Genomic DNA, 18755 nt, shown 5'->3' on the forward strand with positions numbered 1-18755 from the left:
GCACCGAGGAGTGGATCCACAATGCCCATTCATGTTGCGCATGTCTGTCAAGGTTAAGCTAGGAAACAGCTTCTGATACTAAAATCGTTTCATTTTCAAATTTTACAAGAGCTTTTTTAGGGTAGCTCTCGACGTAATTGTCAGCGTGCACAAAGTTGAGAGCCGCCAAACAAGACGGCTGAATAGGCTGAATTTCACGAAATTCTTGCTGAATGCGGCGTTCTGGCTTCCCTTTCTGACTTTTCTAACTTTTGTTTCCTTAACCAAAGTGACTGCTTATCCTTCGTCACTTTGGTTAACATGTGTTGCTTTAAATATTCTTCACACACATTAGGGGACTTGACCTTCACTTTATGCATAAAAGCGTAGTGAGAACTCATTAGCAAAACAAACTCCGTGGTGGAATTTGCATATGCTTTGCTATGTCCAACGCAACGGTCTAAAACCCCCAAAAGGTGACATTTAAAAGAAAGCAGACTGGAGACGCCGGAATCAGGGCATGTTTCTCCTCTAAAAATTACAATAAGCAATCAAAATAAAAACAGATTAGTTACCCATCGTCTGCTTAAGTCGTAATTCTTGCAGTGGGGGGGGGTCGCATTTTGCTCCGTGACCAAACAGTCACTGGTTCTGATTTGAAGATTACAGACGCCATCACCGAATACTCAATAACATTAAGACTTTGGAAAGCCCTTGAAGTGAACCTTGTCGAATATTATCACATCAGAGTGCTCTCTGACATCTCCCCTTCACCCCAAGTGGCATGTTTGTGTTGGCTGGCGTCTAAGGATAGATGAGGTCAAGGCTGCGTAACCTTGGAGAAACAAATATTCATGATCAATAAGTGCTTTATTCCGGGCATCTAAATGATTCCTATGTCTAAGGCTGCTTTTCAACCCCCTTCCCCGTCCAACCCACACCCCTCTCAGGCAGCCAGAGGATTTATTCAGACTAGGTAAAAGGACATTTTAAGAGACTACACAGTATCACTGCTTTCAAATGTCATGTAATCATAGGTTGGGGCCAGGGAGAGCGCCGGGCACAGAGAGCTAAGTGATGTTACAGATAATGAATTGCCTCTGAAATATAATACATCGTAAGTATGATTCTTTGTTCCAAGCACTGTACACCAACTCCGTACAATTAAAGTTATTTATCTCTCTCGTTTTTTAAGTTCATCAATTATATTGTGATACACTTAATGTCCATAAGAGGATGATGTATGATTGGTCTAATTATTTCTTATTCACCATGCTTTCTAAAGCATATCAATTTTGTTAATACCATGTAATTAAAACACGTCAGGGCGCTACAAGTTGCCGGCTGTATTAATGACTATGAAAATTATTTTAATTAAATAGCCAATTATAGAAAAATCCTAACCATGAGAATTGACATTTAAATGAATTCAATTTAAATTGCTTTTCAACATTGTTTTATCAAAGCTTTATGGGGTGAATAAATTATTACATCAAACAATATACCGTGTCATTGATCATACACAAGTCTTGTCCCACATCCATAGATTTTCAAACACTTTGCTGATGCCATACATCATCCTGGGTGATTACATTTTGACACAGTCATTTGTTTACCGGAATCTCATCCGCACGTACTGTACTTCTGTGTACTTTTAGAAAAAACACTTTTAACTGTTTATGTTACTTAGTTAACCAAGTACTCTTTCTCACCGGAAACTTTATTCTTGGTACTATTTTACCAACTATTTTTTGCAAAAATGCCTCTACTTAGCTCCGCTATTAAAATGTCGCGCATTTTTTCTCACAAGTAAACACTTTTCTTAGTAGGCTGCTGTCCCCATACATGGTTTTACAAATTATATCAGCAAGGTATTTTGGTGCAGTGAACCAGTGTACAGACTGCAATTTTGTCTTGTGCTGTGTTTTCATAACTGGGGTCACACACACACACACACACACGCACACACACACGCACACACACACAAAAACATGCAGCCCACCCAGCCTGTTGAAGGGCCTTTGTATCTAAAACAGCACACATATCCTGTGGAGCCTTTTAATACCTATTAGGCTACTCAGGCTCATATATTTTTCTTCTTTTTTCCAGCATAATCTTAATGAAAGTCATTTTTCAGACATTACAAGCGCAATGATTTGCAGTTAACCCATGCAAACAGGAGAAATAGTGGGCAAACTGTTGTGACATTCATTGTATATAATGAAATCTTAATATGGTGCATATTTAAGTGAAAGGTTAGCAACATAAAGGGCAAATGGATTGCCTGGCAATGAATTTTAAGCAGCTATTGATTTTACACTACAAGCTACCTCTTCCCTGAATGATAATTTTGAAATGGCATGCTGCTTATCTTAAAGCTGATCTGACACAACAGGACACCAGGAATACACCGAATATTACAGTCCGATAACAAACACTCTTCAGATGTGAGACACACTCATCCCGCTTAATGAGAATACATATTAAGTGCTTGTGCGCTCTCTAAAATATGGCTAGTACACATACATCTAAGGGCAAACACACAAGTGTGATTTAAAATTTTGCATATCAAAGAAAGCGTGAGAAAGCTGTGACATATACTCACTGGCGAGTTCATTAGGTGCACCAGAGAATATGAATGCAATCTAATACAACGGCCCCGTGCTAAAGGTTTAGCTGCACAAACTACATCCTCTAAAATGATCATGCAGCTGAATTAACATCTTTCTTTTATGCTGTTTCATTGTACACCGATCAGCCCACAACATTTTGACAACCTTCCTAATATTGTGAAGGCCTCCCTTGTGTGTCTGACAACAGGATGTTAGTATTGGATCTGGGTCCTATGGGTTGAGGGGAGGGGCCTCTGTGGATCATCCCCCAGATACTTAATCAGTTTGGGATCTAGTGAATTTGGAGGCCGGGTTTTTTTTTTTTGTGTGTGTGTGTCAGTGTCATCCTGCATCCTGCTGGGGATGGCTGCTGAGTGTCATTTCTATGGGGTGGATGGGTGGGTGGGGGGTGCCTGGTCTCGGCTAAGTGGGTGGTACATGTCTAAGTGACGTCCACATGAATGCCAGGTCCAAAGGATTCTCAGCAGAACGTCGAATTGTCACAACATGGTCAGCGTTATTTACTTCTCCCCGTCAGTGGTTTCAATGTTGTGGCTGATCGGTGTATAACTGAGCATTACAACAGTTACAAAGGGGGGATTTAGTGCAGGGCTGTTATATTAGAAGGCATTCATGTAGCTAATTAACTGGCAAGTGAGTGTAGATTTCCATGTAATCTATTTAAAGACACTAGTGGAAATCTCTTGAAATGACCACCATCTAGTTCTGGGGACAGAAAACCTTTATAGTGGAGCTTCCTATAATACAAATGTGTAGCTCTTTGCAAACCAACAGTGTTCAACCTCCTAATAAACTTAAATATAATTTAAGCTTATTCATATTTACATATTTAACTGTCTTATAGCAGCTAATGAATTTGTTAATAAAGGCAAGAAGTAAAATACTGTACTTCACGGTTTGCCTTAGAGGTAAAGTCTATGTGAGCTGCAGTAATACACTTGTACGTGGACTTGACCCCACCCAATGATATAGTGCTCAATCTGCCCCCCTCCATGCCTTTATCCTTCTTTCCTGTATTGTCTGAGATTGATATTGAGGGGCTGTGTGAGAGTTCAGCGGGGTAAAGTTCAGTTCAGCATTCGACATTGTAAAAATTAGACTTCGTGAACTTTTTAACCTCTGGCCCCCGGACGCAGAAGACGCGTCGTTGCACACCTTCATCTGATCACCTGTAATTCTAAAATAAAGGCGAGATGGACAGTTAATGAAACGGCCGCTGACAGGAGCTAATATAACTTTTAGAAAACAGCCTGTTGGAGATTAATCATTACAGTTTGACTTTAATTAGGAGACGCACGTGCACATTATCTGACAATATGCTCCTTTCATGTGGTGTAATCTAAATAGGGATTTAATACAAAGCTTACGCCTAAAAACAACAATTTGTTCGCGTCGCGTTTCGCTGTGCGTTCACACAAAATTGCTATTGCCATTTTAGCTGTGTAGACACTGTAATTAGATGAGACATATGATCCTTTCTCACAGATAGTCTGGTGGTCTTGGTACGGTGAGTCATGGTGGCGTGCTCACTCAGAAAATATAACAAATATAACATCAGCGTTAGAGGTTTCAAAGCACTGCAGACTATTTGACGCTTGCAAAATACCTCCACGCGACGCCACAACATGTAAAAGTTCCTCTCCGGCCACTTTTTTTCAGCTCAGTATCACAGCAGTTAAGTGGGTTTTGCATATCAGGGGTGTGCAAAGCCCCAGTGTGGGAGCAACCTGCACCTCTGCTGAAGTTAACAGCCAGAAATAACTCTAAACTAAAATTCTTTTTAGCGCAGGATATCCTGTAAAAGAAAGGCTTTTTCTCTGCGCCGCCGTGATCTGTGATCTGTAACCAGATCTCTCTCGTGCAGAATTAAAAATGTATTATTTTAACGGACCTGAAACATTTCAGCCAGTTATCTGTTCTTCAAAGGCTTCCACTGTCCCCTAGCTCCTCCCTCTCTGTACCGTGTGACAACAACAACTCATCCACAGAGCGGAGCTGCACTTTTCAGCTCATTTTCCTCCTGTCATTCCTCCTCCTATCTTTGATCATTGTCCCGCCGCTCGCCCCCCCTCGAAAAAAAAAAAAAAAAAAAAAAAGCCTCAGTCAGCACGCCTTTTTTTTTCGGCAGCTCTTTTTACTTCCCAACTTATCCGAGGAGCTAAACTCTCGTGGATTCTTTCGTTTGGGGGTGTCTCGCCAGGCTGGGTTTTATACTTTGAACTTCGGCTACTCGCTTCCCCTCTTGTAGGTGACCATGGCCGTACCGGCTGCTCTGATCCCACCAACTCCTCTGGTCCCGCCGCCTCCTATCTCGACTCCCTCCGCGACGACGTCTCCGCCGTCGACAACTTCATCACCGTCTCCATCCCTGGCCCCCCCATCCGGACCCGCACAGAACCTGTTCAGATCGGAGCTCCTCGCTACCGGCAGCCCGGGCATCCCGACCCCGAACGCGGCTCTACCCCCCGGAAAACCCGTGTACTCGACCCCGTCGCCTGTTGAAAACATACCGCAGAACAACGAGTGCAAGATGGTCGAGTTGCGCGGTGCCAAAGTGGCCTCTTTCACCGTGGACGGCTGCGAGCTCATCTGCCTTCCCCAGGCTTTCGACCTGTTCCTGAAGCACCTGGTCGGAGGACTGCATACGGTCTACACCAAGCTGAAGCGGCTGGAGATCACGCCGGTGGTGTGCAATGTGGAGCAGGTCCGCATCCTCAGAGGTCTCGGCGCCATCCAGCCCGGGGTGAACCGCTGTAAACTCATCTCCAGAAAAGACTTCGAGACTCTTTACAACGATTGCACCAACGCGAGGTTAGTAACGAGCTCCGTTGTGCTTTTTTTTTTTTTTTTTGGATGGTTTAAATGTCCTCGCAAGACAGCCGTGCGTAAAGGCGCAGGAGCAAGAGAGGGGGAGACATTTTTCATTTGCAAAACAAGTGCTTTAATTTCTCGGGCCGTATTTAACGATGCGACCGTCAGCGGTGTGTGTGAAAGTGCGTGAATGTGCTTCGTGGCGTGTGCCAGACTCCATCTAAACATCGGTGGTAGCGTGGTCGTGGTTGTGTTTAGGGGCAGGAAGACCCCAGCGCGCTTCACCAGGGGAAAAAAAAGTTAAGTGAAAGTTTTTAACACGTGCGGGGAAAAAGCTGTGCCATGATGGATAGCCTGTCCACCTAAGAACAAATGAATCGATAATATAGGCTACACCTCGGTTGTGTTCCACAGTGCTGTTGAATAAACTTAAGGTGTGAAGCTGCCACTCCAAACAACAACAACAAAAAACTATTATAATAACAGCCTCTCATACCTATATTTATATGTGTGTGTGTGTATATATATGTGAATATAATTTTATTTTTAAGTGACATAAAACCAGAATGTTCCTAATTTTATGCCTTGGCCACAAGGGTGCTATCATTTAAAAATATAATAACTTCAAAGTAAATAAGAGTGACCCACATTATTAGAATTAAAGAACATTTTTTTTTATCCCATAGTAACGAAGGGGACTTTTCTTAAGGTTGACACACTACATTTAAGACTCTTGTGCAGAAGCAGTGTATGAAGCCACACTTTATTTTTACACTGGATGTAATTCACTTATATGAGAACACACAGCTACATCATACACCTTAATTTAATGTTCCTGATTTCTAAAAAAGCAAACAAACAGATAACCAAGGAGGGACTATAAAGTGATGGAGGTAAAACAACTACACACGTGAAAATTAAATTGCCCCGTATTACCAGATGATATATTTTGGACGTTACGTGTTTTATAAAGCTTAAAATAAACCGAGTGATATAAGCAAAGATCAATATTTGATTAAAAGCCGTTTTTTATTGTCCTGTTGCTGCGAGCTGTGATGTATCGTTGAGTCTCGAAGGATGGTTCAGCCTGGTCAAATTTACCATCTCACCTGTCACTATGATTGATTCCATATTGATCTCCTACTCAGAAATGAGCTGGAAATGCAAATATGATGGAAAAGCTCACATCAGAGGGGAATAGCAATAAACACTTTGAATCACTCTGAGTCTTAGTTTAAAAGAAACCTGTATCCTTCCTGCAAAATTACTGTGTGAGGTTCAGCTCAAATTGGACCCACATGTCACGCAGCACATGTCAAGCAGATTATTTTTTATGTACTATTTAGTATTATTTAGATGTGCCCCGAACGTAGTTTGATCATCAAAGCGTTGCTGGCATCTTAAAAGTGTATTTTTATGCTTTGTCAGAAAACACGAAAATCAAATGACACACGCAGCAATTTGACGAAGACAGAGAGGATATTATTACAGCGAGTCAATTATGATTTTAAACCTGTTTGTCATGTACTTCCTTTATTTAAATTTTGAGTGCAGCTCACAGGTTTTTTTTTTTGTGCGGTCGGTAAACACCGTTCCCATTGTCTTTACGCTAGCTTCGAAACAATCAGCCTCACGCATCTACATACAATACGTGGAGCTTATAAATTATGCTGCAGCCTCATATTTCCATTCCACTCACAATCGTCTCAACAACTCACCTGTGCACTTTGGTGCTTAAGCATAATTTACATAAAGCATCAAGGGAGCAGAACTCAACCCCCCCCCTCCTCAACACCCCTCCCCCCCCCCACCCCCCTCCTCCTATAGAGCGGAACATACCGTGCGGTGATCCTCCCCAGCCTGGCGTGGGGATTCAGGTGACAAAGTATGTGGTTGAACTCTCCGGGTTGTCAATGGGGGGATGGCCAGCGATGGGGTTAAAGGATAATGCAGTGCCTCGCGTCGCTTTAATGACGCTAAAGTGCTGGGCTATTACGGGCACATGGACAGGACTGTAATTGTCTCTGAAAGCAGCCAGGTTCTCCTGGTGCTGGGCTGAAATCAATCACTCAGACCCGGCCTGCCCGCCTGCCTGCCCCATTTGGAGAATTACATCATGGAACAGTGAGGCATCCGCTGGATAAAAGGCTTCTGTTACTTAGAAAGAGTTGATTTTATTTGCAGGGATGTGCGCTTTGCTCCGTCTGTCATTGAATTGCCGCTGACAAAATGATCAGTTTGAGTAAACAGGACGCAGGTTGCCCTGCAGGTGAAAACAAGTTCCCTCTCCAAAGTCGATGTTCCGTTTTGCGCCGACTTACTGTCACGTGGAAAGTATCCGAGTTCACCGGTTAACCTGCTCAGGTTGCACAACAACAGCCTGCTGCCCGAGATAGTTTAGCTTTTCATCTCACCCCATTACAACAATGTCACCACTCTTTTTTTTTTTTATACAGTGGCAGAGTGATAACAATGAAGTGAATAATACTCCTGTACAATGGGTCTTACTATTTCACTTGCTGTTTTTCTCCCTCCCACAGGCTATTGTGTTAAAACAACACTACTCTCATTTTGCACACAGTGTGAATGTGAATAGCATCACAGAGCACCAGTGCGTCCCGCTGTTTTAGTTTTGATGTGGACGCAAACAAGCTCCAACCAAATTGTTCCCTACTATGCCTACTTTAGCATAACTCTGTTTGAACACTTTAAATGGAAAAAGGTGTTGTTCAGGAGTGTATGTGTGTGTGTGTGTGTGTGTGTGGAATTTAGTTTATTTTGCTGATGGATTCAGAGACGAGAATTTATAATTAAAACCCCTTTCTCGGCTTTACATCGAGTGCTGTGCTTACTTACGAGTAATTATCGCTCATCTCTAAAAAAATACTAGGAATATAGTAATTCTCGACCCCTTCATTTTCTTGAGGACTCTCGTGCCAGATTAGCAGCGTTCACTCCTGCTCCCGCACTGATCCAGGTGCAGTAATCTCCCCTACATTATGACTCTGGCCCTCCAGGAGCCCTCCAGGAGCCCTCTGTTCCAGCTACTTGTTTTCCTTTTCATTTTCCCTGCGGTGGGATGAAAAAGGTTCTTATTGCTGTGTGACACTTGAACTCTCTGAAAGGTTATTATAACACGAGGGGCGGTGCGGAGATATCGCATATCTCTCGTCGGGTTTGCTTTGTGGAGGGCTGGCTATCCGATGCTGGGGCGCAGAAATACAGCAGTTAATTGACAATCATTGTCTACCCCTGAAGGTTAACCACACGCCCTAGACAATGTCCCACCACTGGGAATGGGATGGCTTTTCACTTACATGCCCTTCTTAAATAGATTTCCCCTTGGTTTGTTTCAGTCAAACACGTCTTACCCTGAAACGTTACGAGTGACAGGTCACGGCGGAGCCGCGTTCGCTTTAACGAATATATCTAATTGATGCTGATGTGACAGCTAGTGTTATGAGAGCTATCACCTCTCTTGTTCCTATTTCAAGAGTGTTTATGCCTAAACACACATATTTGCAAATGACGGTAATTGTTTTGTTTAGCGCTCAGTGTGAGCTGCCACTGAGGGTGCCAGCTTGTCTCTCTCCCTCCTCTCCTCTGCTGAGCTCTCTTATAATATATTTGTTTTCTACAAGGCACGGATGTGTTTACAGGTACTCAGGGGAGATTTCTGGATTCCATTCAAATCATTCCCAGTCAGAGTGGGTGCTAAGATACCCGTCACCCAGCAACCACATCCAAGAGGGAGCTTGGGCGATAATAACTTCAAAAACAGAGTGACAGATGCCTGATTAGAGAGAGGGAGAGAGAGATAGAGAGGGGGGGAGACGGGGAGAGGGAGAGGGAGAAAGAGAGGGCAGGAGATAATGGTATACAAAGCTGTTTAAAATACAAATCTATTGAAGTACTTTCTGGAAAGCCAAATTGGCTCTTATGTTGTGTTATTCTTCATTGGAGTAAAAAAAAAAAAAAAAAAAGCATTTAAAGTTCTGCCTTTATTTTTTTTTTCACATTTTTAATCCTTCAGTGGGGATCTGCTAAATTTGATTAGGTACAGTACATGTGATCAAGTCAACTGTGCAGTTGGCAGATGGTGGCAAGGTGTTTTTTTTTTTTTCTTCTTCTTCTTCTTCTTTTTTTCGCAAACAAATAGTCTCCTTGAAAATCAGAATTGCTTTATTGGCTTGACATTCGCTCAGTTGGAACAGGAGCAAATTAGAGCATTTATTTTATTTTTATTTTTTTTAAAAAAAAAGGAAAAGTCCGTGGAGTGGCTCGGTTAGCAGAAGTAACGTTCGATTTCTCCGTTTCTTTTGTGACGGATATTCCTGGGGCTTAAAGTGAAGCCGGGACGAGACTGTTGAAAGTGCAGATTTCACTTGTTAGAGAGGCTTTGTTTGACACTGTCTAATGTCATTTGTGGATTTAGAGGCTATTTGCATGGCAAAGAGGCCTGTATTGTTAATTTGCCTGTTGGATGCATTAGTTGTCCATGCTCCTATCTTATTTGCATGCCTTTACTGGATCCGCAACAGCAGCTGAATTACCAATTAATTCTTTTGCAAAATGAAATGGTACGAAATCACACGTTGACATCGGGCCTTTCTACATTGATTAGTGCAATTAAAATTATTTATTTTTACTCTGTTCAGCAGCTGTGAAAATCCATCCGCCAACAGGAGCAATCATTCATATCAAACTAGATTTGCTCACAGTGATTTTACCTGATGATTTTACATTTGAGAGTGATTGCCTAACATGCCAGGAATAGACTTTTTTTTTTTTTTTTTTTTTTTTTCGTGCTGATTTCCATTCTCCCTGTTCCCTCAGAGCTCTCTGCCTTGTCTTTACTTACGGCCCCTTCACATTACAGCACATTTAGGGAGCGTAGCGGAACTCAGTGACGCTTGTACCAGGATGTTAAATGCTACTGACAGAAGTTAGAGGGAGCAGATGAGATTTCCTGATTGGAGAAGGAATGCAGACCCTTGCCTGGCTCTGTCTAATATGGTCACATAGAGAAATTGATTTTCCTCAGAAATTAATTAATTTTTCATATAGCCCAAAGCTGGAGTTTAAAAAAGAGTGCACACTTGCTGGTTTCCTATTTTCCCCCTTTTTTAAAGAATTATTGCCTAATCATATTAATACTTTTGCCCCAAGGATGAAAAGATAATTGTACAAATGCATTTGGAAATATGTATCACTGAGTATTTATGATTAAATTATGCAAATAACTCCGCTCCCATCCTTCGTGGGCCCAGATTGTCTAATTAGGATTGATATGGCGAATAGATGTTGGGGAATCTGAATACAAGCATGTCCAAAGAGCAGAAAATTGAAAATGACAAGGCTGGAATCCTTAAAAAGTGTGTTGGGTTTTTTTCACCCCCCTCTTCTCTGTCTAATTCAGCGTAGCTGTATCAGGAGTTAATTTTCCCCGGCTTCATTTCTCGTCTTAGCTGACAGGAAAAGGAATCCATCAGGGAAGCAATCTCAGATGGGATTCCACAAATTTCCTCTACTTGTTTTTTCTCCCCCCTCTTCATTTCGGTGGAGGCTATCAGGGATGAATCTTCTCCTGAGTAAACATGCAGATGTTATTCCTCCAATGTTTTCAGAGCTCTTTGCTCAATACAAAGGACTCCTCCTTATTAATTGAAGTATATTAAGAAAGGAATGTCATCCAACAAAAAGCCCTTTGTACTTTCGGAGTTTCAGTCATGTAATCCACGTAATATTATACAAGCTTTTTTTTTTTTTTTTTTTTTTAATTTCACATAGAGTTCGAAAAACAATCTGCATAAACTATCTTTATCTAAAGAGAATATTTACCCAGTACCAAGTAATTTAACTCACATTTGTTAAAGTTTAATATAACAATGCTAGTGTGTATTTGTCCCTGGTGAATGTGGGGTATGTATACACAAACTGTTCTGTAAACACACAAAAAAATTAACTCTCAACACACACACACAAAAAAAGAAGAGCCAACACTAGAAAAGCGCTTTTAAAATCCTTGCAGGATCAGACTGAACACAGACTACCAGTACGAGCCAACAGTTAAGTGTAATTCGACAACAGCCGCGTACCTTGCTGGGCTCAGCGGTACATCATAGGAGAGAAACTGGGGAGGAAATGACATCGTTTTCCACTCTTTCTTCTTCTGTTGTTAGCGTCAGATGAACGGCGCAGCACAGGAACAGCTCCGGTGCCTCCAACAGTATCTATTAAAGGGCTGATTGTTATCTAATCTTTACCTGGCGCTAGCTGAAAAAGCCCCGAAGCTAATGACACTTGAGACTAGCAGCACATTTCTACGGCGGTTCAAAGCATCTGCTCAGTCAATACCTTCTGATGAAAAACCAAGAATACAGCCCCACAGCTATTTTTGTGAATCTGAATTCACTTAAGACACCAGAAACACTTTATGCAGTCAATTTGTTGCGTTGAATTAAAACTAAACAAGCTCACTTACAAGCTGCTTAAAAGAGGCTCCTGTTGAGCCAGCAGGCTAGACGCTATAAACCGAGCTTCGAAAAGTCCCGCGTCCATTTCAGTCGTCCTCCACCCAGCGGATGAGAACGAAGAAGGAAGGATTTAAACTGAAAAACGTAACATTATTGACTGACAATAAAGGGTTATTAATGTTATTTTACCTTTTTTTTTTAAAAGACTATACAGACATCATTTAATACATTTGTAGGTCACATCTAGCCAACAACAGACGTTAGACACTGATTGACAGATTGTTCCAGATCTGTCCTTCAAACTGTAAAAAAAAAAAAAGAAAAAAAAAAAAAAAAAATCGCCATAAGCTTAATTCTCCTCCATCAAAATTTTGTAATTAATCTTAAGGTCACTGTCAGCTGAATATTTCATTAGCAAAAGAAGTAAAAAAAAATTATATATTTTTTTTATTTGAACATATTATGATGTTATTATTAATACAGAGCTATTACTTTAAAAAAAAAAAAAAAACATGAATCCAAGAAGAGATTTTTATTTCATTCAAAATTCAAGATTTGAAATTAAAAAGGCAAAGGATTACAAATCTTCTGCGCTTGGTGTTAATGTGCTGATGTGCACGATGGGCTTTATTTGCAACATTTCACTTGTTGGTAGTTCGGAGTTAACTAATCAGCTCGTCTCCACTGTGCTGTGAGACGATAAGCTCTGCTAGTCTGGCTTTTATCCACACACACACACAAATAGAGGTAGACACACCCAGGGCTGCTTCCTGATGCCACTGCACACCTGTAGAGGTTATGAACGGGGGTATCAATATCACCGGGTCAACACATTTTCATCTAACACTGACATCTCTCTCAGCCCTCTCCCCCTTCTCTGCCTCTCTGCCTCTGTGTCTCCTCCGCCTGTAAGCCTAGTGAGAATATCGGTGGGAGTCTTTATTGGTTGCAGCGCTTGCGTTTCTCCCCTCGTAGACTCAAATGTCACCGTCTCCCTGATGTTTCTTTAAAATCGCCTGTGCCACCACTTGCTGTGGCGCCTGGCTATTATTACCCTCCTCTTAAAGAGTGACAGTCGGGTCCTCGGAGGCGCGACACGAACCTCTGTGGATGGAGCTGGAGTGCTGTGTCAAGCCGGCGCTAGCGGCCAATCAGATAGCGGGGAATGAGCCACTGTACATGTGGTACGCTGTGAGCTGAGGGGGAAAAGTCAGGAGTCGTCACAGTTGAGTTTTGTACTTAGAAACGTCTACTGTATTACTCAAAGCTTACGTTCGCTAGGAACCATTTTAACTAATCTACACTGTAAAAACTTAAATTAGTTCGCCTTAGTCGTAACTTTACGTTTACTGAGCTAAAAGTGTTTAGTGTTTTTGGAAATATGCTAAGCTTCAACTAAATTTTTGAAGTTTATTGTGTGAAGTTGATCTCACTACATAATATTTGTTTGCCAAACTCAGTATTTTAAGTTTGAGGATGCGACCCCTAGTGGTGGCTCGATGCAGCTCTCTGAGCATGTGCTGCTAAGTTCCCGTCGCACATTTAAAAAAAAAAAATTTCTCTCAAGCAAAAATGAAAATAAGAACAGTCGCTCTGACTTCGATATGTCCCTGCAGCTCCCTCTTTCTCATGCTTTTTACTTTTTTGCTAGCACGGCGGTTTAACACCGATGCCTTCCAGCGAGAAGGAAGGTCTGGGTTCAAGTCCGACTCGGGCCTTTCTGGGTGGAGCTTGCATGTTCTCCCTGGGTACTCCCACCCTCCAAAAACACTCAAGTTTTCAACAACACTCAACAAAATATAATCACAACTCAAAGTATTAGCATGTAGAACTCAACATTTTAAGTTCTTATAAACAAGAGAATCTGAAAAGTTATCGGAACGTAACTAGTTGGTAGAATTATGTGTAGTTTTCTTCAAAACTTGAGTTATTTGAGTTTCGGTGGCCTTTTCCATTTTAACACCGCGTTTCCAACGCGTTGCGACAGACATGTATGTTCCCGGTGAATCCCCAGCAGCGCAGAAAATACACTGAGACATGTTCTCTATGGAAATAAACACGGTTATTACAATAAAGCGGCCCTTGGCTGAAATGGTCTGTCCACATACATTAACCCCGTGTAACTTCCACATTAGGAGTGTGTGCATGTGCATGTGCACGTGGTGCTGCTCGGTCACAGGGAGAGAGAGAGGGGCAGAGAGGGAGGGAGAGACTTCACATATGAATGGTCTTGTGTGAAAAGGAGGATGAATTGAGTCAAGCTGACATAGCATGCCAATAAGCTTTGTCTCATTTCCAATGCCGTATTCATTTGTGCCACAGAGAGATTTATTGCATGATTGACAATTATGAGAGGGTGACCTAGTTCTTTGTGATGGAACAAAAATGGTTTTCATCAGTTGCCTTTGCTGTCTTTTGCATTGTGTGTGTGTGTGTGTGTGTGTGTGTGTGTGTGTGTGAGAGAGAGACGCTCCCTGGTAAAGAATAGGGATAGCCTCGGTGCAATGAGATACTTTTTTCCTCCTCCTCTTGCCGCAACTATTGAGACTCATGCGTTTTTTTCTAGTAATGGCTTCATATATTTTGCATAGAATCACATCATCCACTATGTCTGTTCCACAGCAGAAAAAATGAATTTCCTACCCCATTAAGCAATGTGAGCTGTCCAAATGGATCACGTTAAAGTGACGTTTTTACGAATGCTCTTCAATCTCCAACTTTGGCGAGGGAATAAAAAGAAAAAGGAAGTACTATCGCCGCCTGCATATGTGCGTATATATATCTTCGAGCCGTTTTCTGCCGCTACTCCGCTGTAGTGCATTATCGGCTCTATTATTGTTTTTACTTGATCATCCAAATCGCAAATACCCCTCTTTTTTTTTCTTTTTTTTAACGCTCGTGACTGTCACTAAAGGGCTTCATTCGTGCCACACATTCCCCCCGATTCCTTTTATTCCTTTCTGGTTCACTCTACCTGCCTATTAGAGTTGTGTGCTGTGTCTGTGTGTGGCTTCGTGTGCGCCCAGTCAAGCTTAGATTACTACGACTGTGAGGAGGAAGTCTCCGCTCCTCCTGGGACTCCTGCTTGACTGGCCCCACAAATGATACAAGCCAGGGTTTAGTTGGGAGTTAATATCCTGCAAAATTGTCCTGCACAGCCTTGGCAGAATGTGGATGATTAAATGACACAAGCATATCAAAAACATTTTTCTCAGACTAGTGGCTGTTAAGTGTCGCGCCGGTGCAGCCCGTCTCCCAAGGTTACCATTAAAAAGAAAGGAATATTCAGTGAGAAGTGGGTGTCATTGAGCCGTGATTGTGTGTGTGTGTTTGTGTTTTTGCGTTCGTGCACCTGTGTTGGCGCGTGTGTGTGCGTGTGTGTGCGTGCGCACGCTTTAGATGTTTCCCGTAATGCCCTGTTTGAGTGGTAATAATATCTCAGTAGGATTTCAGGGTCTCATCGAGAGGTTCGGTGGAAGGTTGAGGGGACGTATGCTAATTGCGCCTGAGAAGACTCGTCCCTCTCAGAAACACATCCCACTAGAGTTTTCCTTGTACACTGGATGCCAGACTTCCCCCAGTGACACAAAAAAAAAAGAGAGAGAGAGAGAGAGAAAAAAGAAGCTCGAGGCTCCAAAGCGATCCATTTTATCCTTTCTTTTTCAAAGGATGCAATGCTTTGTTTTAACCTCCGCAGGAAAGGAGATGAAAGGCAGTGTAATAAAGCCGAAAGGTCTTTCTGTAGTTATCAAATGGCCTTTCACTCCTGACCTTTAAGATGCCACAGTAGGAACTGGAGACAATGCTAGAAATACAGATCGGATTTCAGAGATCAAACACCTCTTTGTGTAGTTTACTTGCGCCGAGAAGAAAGAACAACCTTTCACAGCACATCATTTGAACATGGGAAAGCATAAAACCCCCAAAATATTTGGAAAAGAATGAACTGCCTTGTCAGCACCTGCACAGATCAAACACTTAGAAAGTAGTCGTAATGCAGCGTTGGACGTGTTTCAAGGCATTTCTTTATATTTGTTTTCTCTATCTGAAGTGATCCCGCCGCAGCAATGAGAGGGCAGAGCATTCACGATCATTTGAGAGTAATCTCTCCGTGTTTGGATGTGTTTAACATGCATCCGCAGCGCTGTTTGCATTGCTTTTTACATGATCACTCACTGTTATATAATGGGAGCCTTTTCACACAGCACACTGCTATTTACTTTTCTTATTAAGCAATAATATTATTTTAAATAACGCCGTCCACCAAAGAGCCTTTTGCAATGTGCAAACAAAAAAAAACGCCAAAACCAAAGGCTGCGAACCCCTTTAGATGAAACGGTCTGCTGCGGTTCTATTAATAGTTAAGTTTCTGAGCTGCACTCGCTGCCCTGCGAAGTCTGAGTTTACACATAAAGTAGTGCCGCAATAATTATCCGTTAATGCGGGCGCGCTGTGTAGCTGATGGTCACACGTGTGATGTGGGAGGCTCAGATTCTGGTTATTCGAAATGACAAGCTGCTGCACTGTAGTGACAGGTCTACAATATCCAGCAGCCTATTTTTTCTTTCTTTTCTTTTTTTCAATCGCGTCCATAGACGGGCCGACTGCGGCGAGCCGCGCTAATCATGCTCTTAGATGTAGAATGTTATCGGGACTCGCGATGGCACCCGGCATTCCTGTCATTCTCGACATTCTGCGGAGGGGCACTCACGGTCTGAGCGTTGGTGCCTTCGGGCCTCGGAGGGCTCTTGTGTTGCGAGAGACCCAGTCGGGGGGCCCTGCTGGGCCGGGCCTGTTGACAGTTCCTTGGCAGTGTTGTCTCAGCAGGAAGACATCAGTTGGAGCAACAGAGAGGCTGTGGATGAGGGCTGTCTGGTCAGCGGAGAGAATGGAGTTGGAGGAGATTAGGCTTCACCCGCGGGTCATTGTGTTCCCAGAGCAGGGCCCGAGCCCGACGGCCCCCGGTATTGTTAAAGGGAAAGGTCAGGCCCGATGACCAGGCTAAGCCTATTAAACAGCCCGCACTACTCCTTCCTGGAAACCTGACTGTGCTTTCTCTTAACTACCAAGCAGGGGGAAAAAATCAGCTCGGAACAGCTGAGCTCGGCCATATCCTGATGTGAACTAGAGACCATGGCTAATTGAAAAGAATATTACTGTATACTCATATGGAGGCATTGCAATCACGCTCCTTCATAACACCAGGCAGCAATTTCACATCGCGTGTTTCATTTTTTCTTTTTTCTTTTTTTTAAAGTACCACTAATTGTTTCACAGAGCCCTGCCGTTGGTACGCTGCGCAGTGTGTGCGCTAGGCAGCTGGAGGTTCGCTGACAGATCCTACCAGTGTGCGAACAAATCCTCACATTTATATCCTCTCAGTACTAAATGCTTATGTACCGCATTCATAAGGTCGTCTGAGCCCCGACGCCGCTCCCATAAGTCTCCTTTAGCTGTGGTGATGGCTGGTGTCAGGGATGTCTGCCGAGTGAAAGGAAACACAGGCAGATAGCGTTTGATCCGTGATGGAGATGAGTCCACACAGGAGTGGAGCTAGTGATTAATAATGGTGCATCTGGGTAAAAAGGATGTCATCCCCTGGACGTCTAATGAAAGCTCTTGAACATATCTGGGAGAGGCGATATGTTGACAGTGGATGATGCAAATGAGGCTAAATGTGAGAGGAAACCTGAAATGAATCACCCCGCTGTCTCCGCGGCGCTTGTGTGCGTTGCGCGCGCGCGTGCGTATGTGCCCCGACTAGCAGCCAGCCGTTTACGTCGTACAAAGCTCGGTTTGACACTCTCCCTCCTTTGTCTCAAACTGCTAACTGTATTTAATTTCACATCTTATCGGGCCGGGCTTTGTCTGTCTGTGAGTCTCTGCACAGTGGAGGCGACCCCCGGAGATAAACTCTGTCAGGCTCTGGGGTGATTTATTAAATTCTGATTTCTGTGAAGGACTTTAATGTCGAGGGGGTGGGAAGAGTGGGAGGGTGGAAGGGGGGGTGTTGGCGGCGAGTAGGGGGGTGTGTGTGCTGTGGTGGTGGTGGTGGTGTGGGGGAGAAAATATGTCGCAGGTGTCTCTGCCAGCTCCGGGCACTGTTCTCTCTCCATTACCAGCATTGTTAGGTATAGAGAGGCAGGAGAAAAGAGAGAAGTAGGAATCTATGCTGAATTTCCTGTCTTTGTTGTGGCAGTGGGCTTGTTTTTTCCCTGTGTTCCAGACCAGAACGGCAGTATCAAATCTTACATGTTTGGACTGGAGATAGTGAGCGGAGAGTGGAACGTGTGGGTCGGTTTCACTCGGGCCCCGACCCTGCCCCTGTTAACCGTTATAGTCCCGCGCTAATCTTGCTCGCGACGCCTAAAAAGGGGGGCGCTCACCCTCTATATAAATCTATTAGGTAAATCCTCTGACCTTATCGGCCTCCTTATCCCCCCCCCCCCTCCTCGCACCTCCATATTTGAATAAAGCCTGATGTCAGGGCTCGTGTGACATTTTTTGACGAGTTCAGCAGATTTTATGGGCGGCTGTAACAGCCTATCTGGACCCGGCGCGTCGATTTGAAATACCTTCTTGTTAAGCACACTTCACGGGTCAATCGTGACTGTGCCGAAAGCCCAACACGTTCATTCTAATATCATTTTATTCATCTCAAATGCATCAGCTCCTCCCTCTCCAAACCCCCGTTTTACATTTCTCTTTCGTATCACCTTAATCTAAATTGATGTGTTATCGCACATGGATCTCGGAGGAGGGGATCAGGTAATGACTGTCGGTGGTGCATCGTGAACTGTGTTTGTTTTTGTTTTTTTAAACATAATTTGGTCCTTCAACATAAAATACGCTCCAA

General features: G+C 43.1%; 1 protein-coding gene across 11 annotated transcripts in view; it reads left to right on the forward strand.

Moving 5' to 3' along the window:
• The first annotated feature begins 4650 nt into the window (after positions 1 to 4650).
• Positions 4651 to 18755, forward strand: part of dachd (dachshund d) — a 93553-nt gene continuing 79448 nt past the window's right edge. For 4 of the 11 annotated variants that reach the window (XM_047600520.1, XM_047600528.1, XM_047600521.1 and 1 more), the window contains exon 1: positions 4651 to 5423. In XM_047600520.1, the coding sequence (XP_047456476.1) occupies positions 4867 to 5423 (557 nt within the window). In that variant the 5' untranslated portion in view covers positions 4651 to 4866. The remainder of the gene's footprint in view (positions 5424 to 18755) is intronic. The other 7 variants (XM_047600524.1, XM_047600527.1, XM_047600529.1 and 4 more) reach the window with 3 other exon arrangements.

The sequence above is a fragment of the Mugil cephalus genome, chromosome 12, assembly GCF_022458985.1.
Source record: "Mugil cephalus isolate CIBA_MC_2020 chromosome 12, CIBA_Mcephalus_1.1, whole genome shotgun sequence".
In the NCBI taxonomy this organism is placed as follows: domain Eukaryota; kingdom Metazoa; phylum Chordata; class Actinopteri; order Mugiliformes; family Mugilidae; genus Mugil; species Mugil cephalus.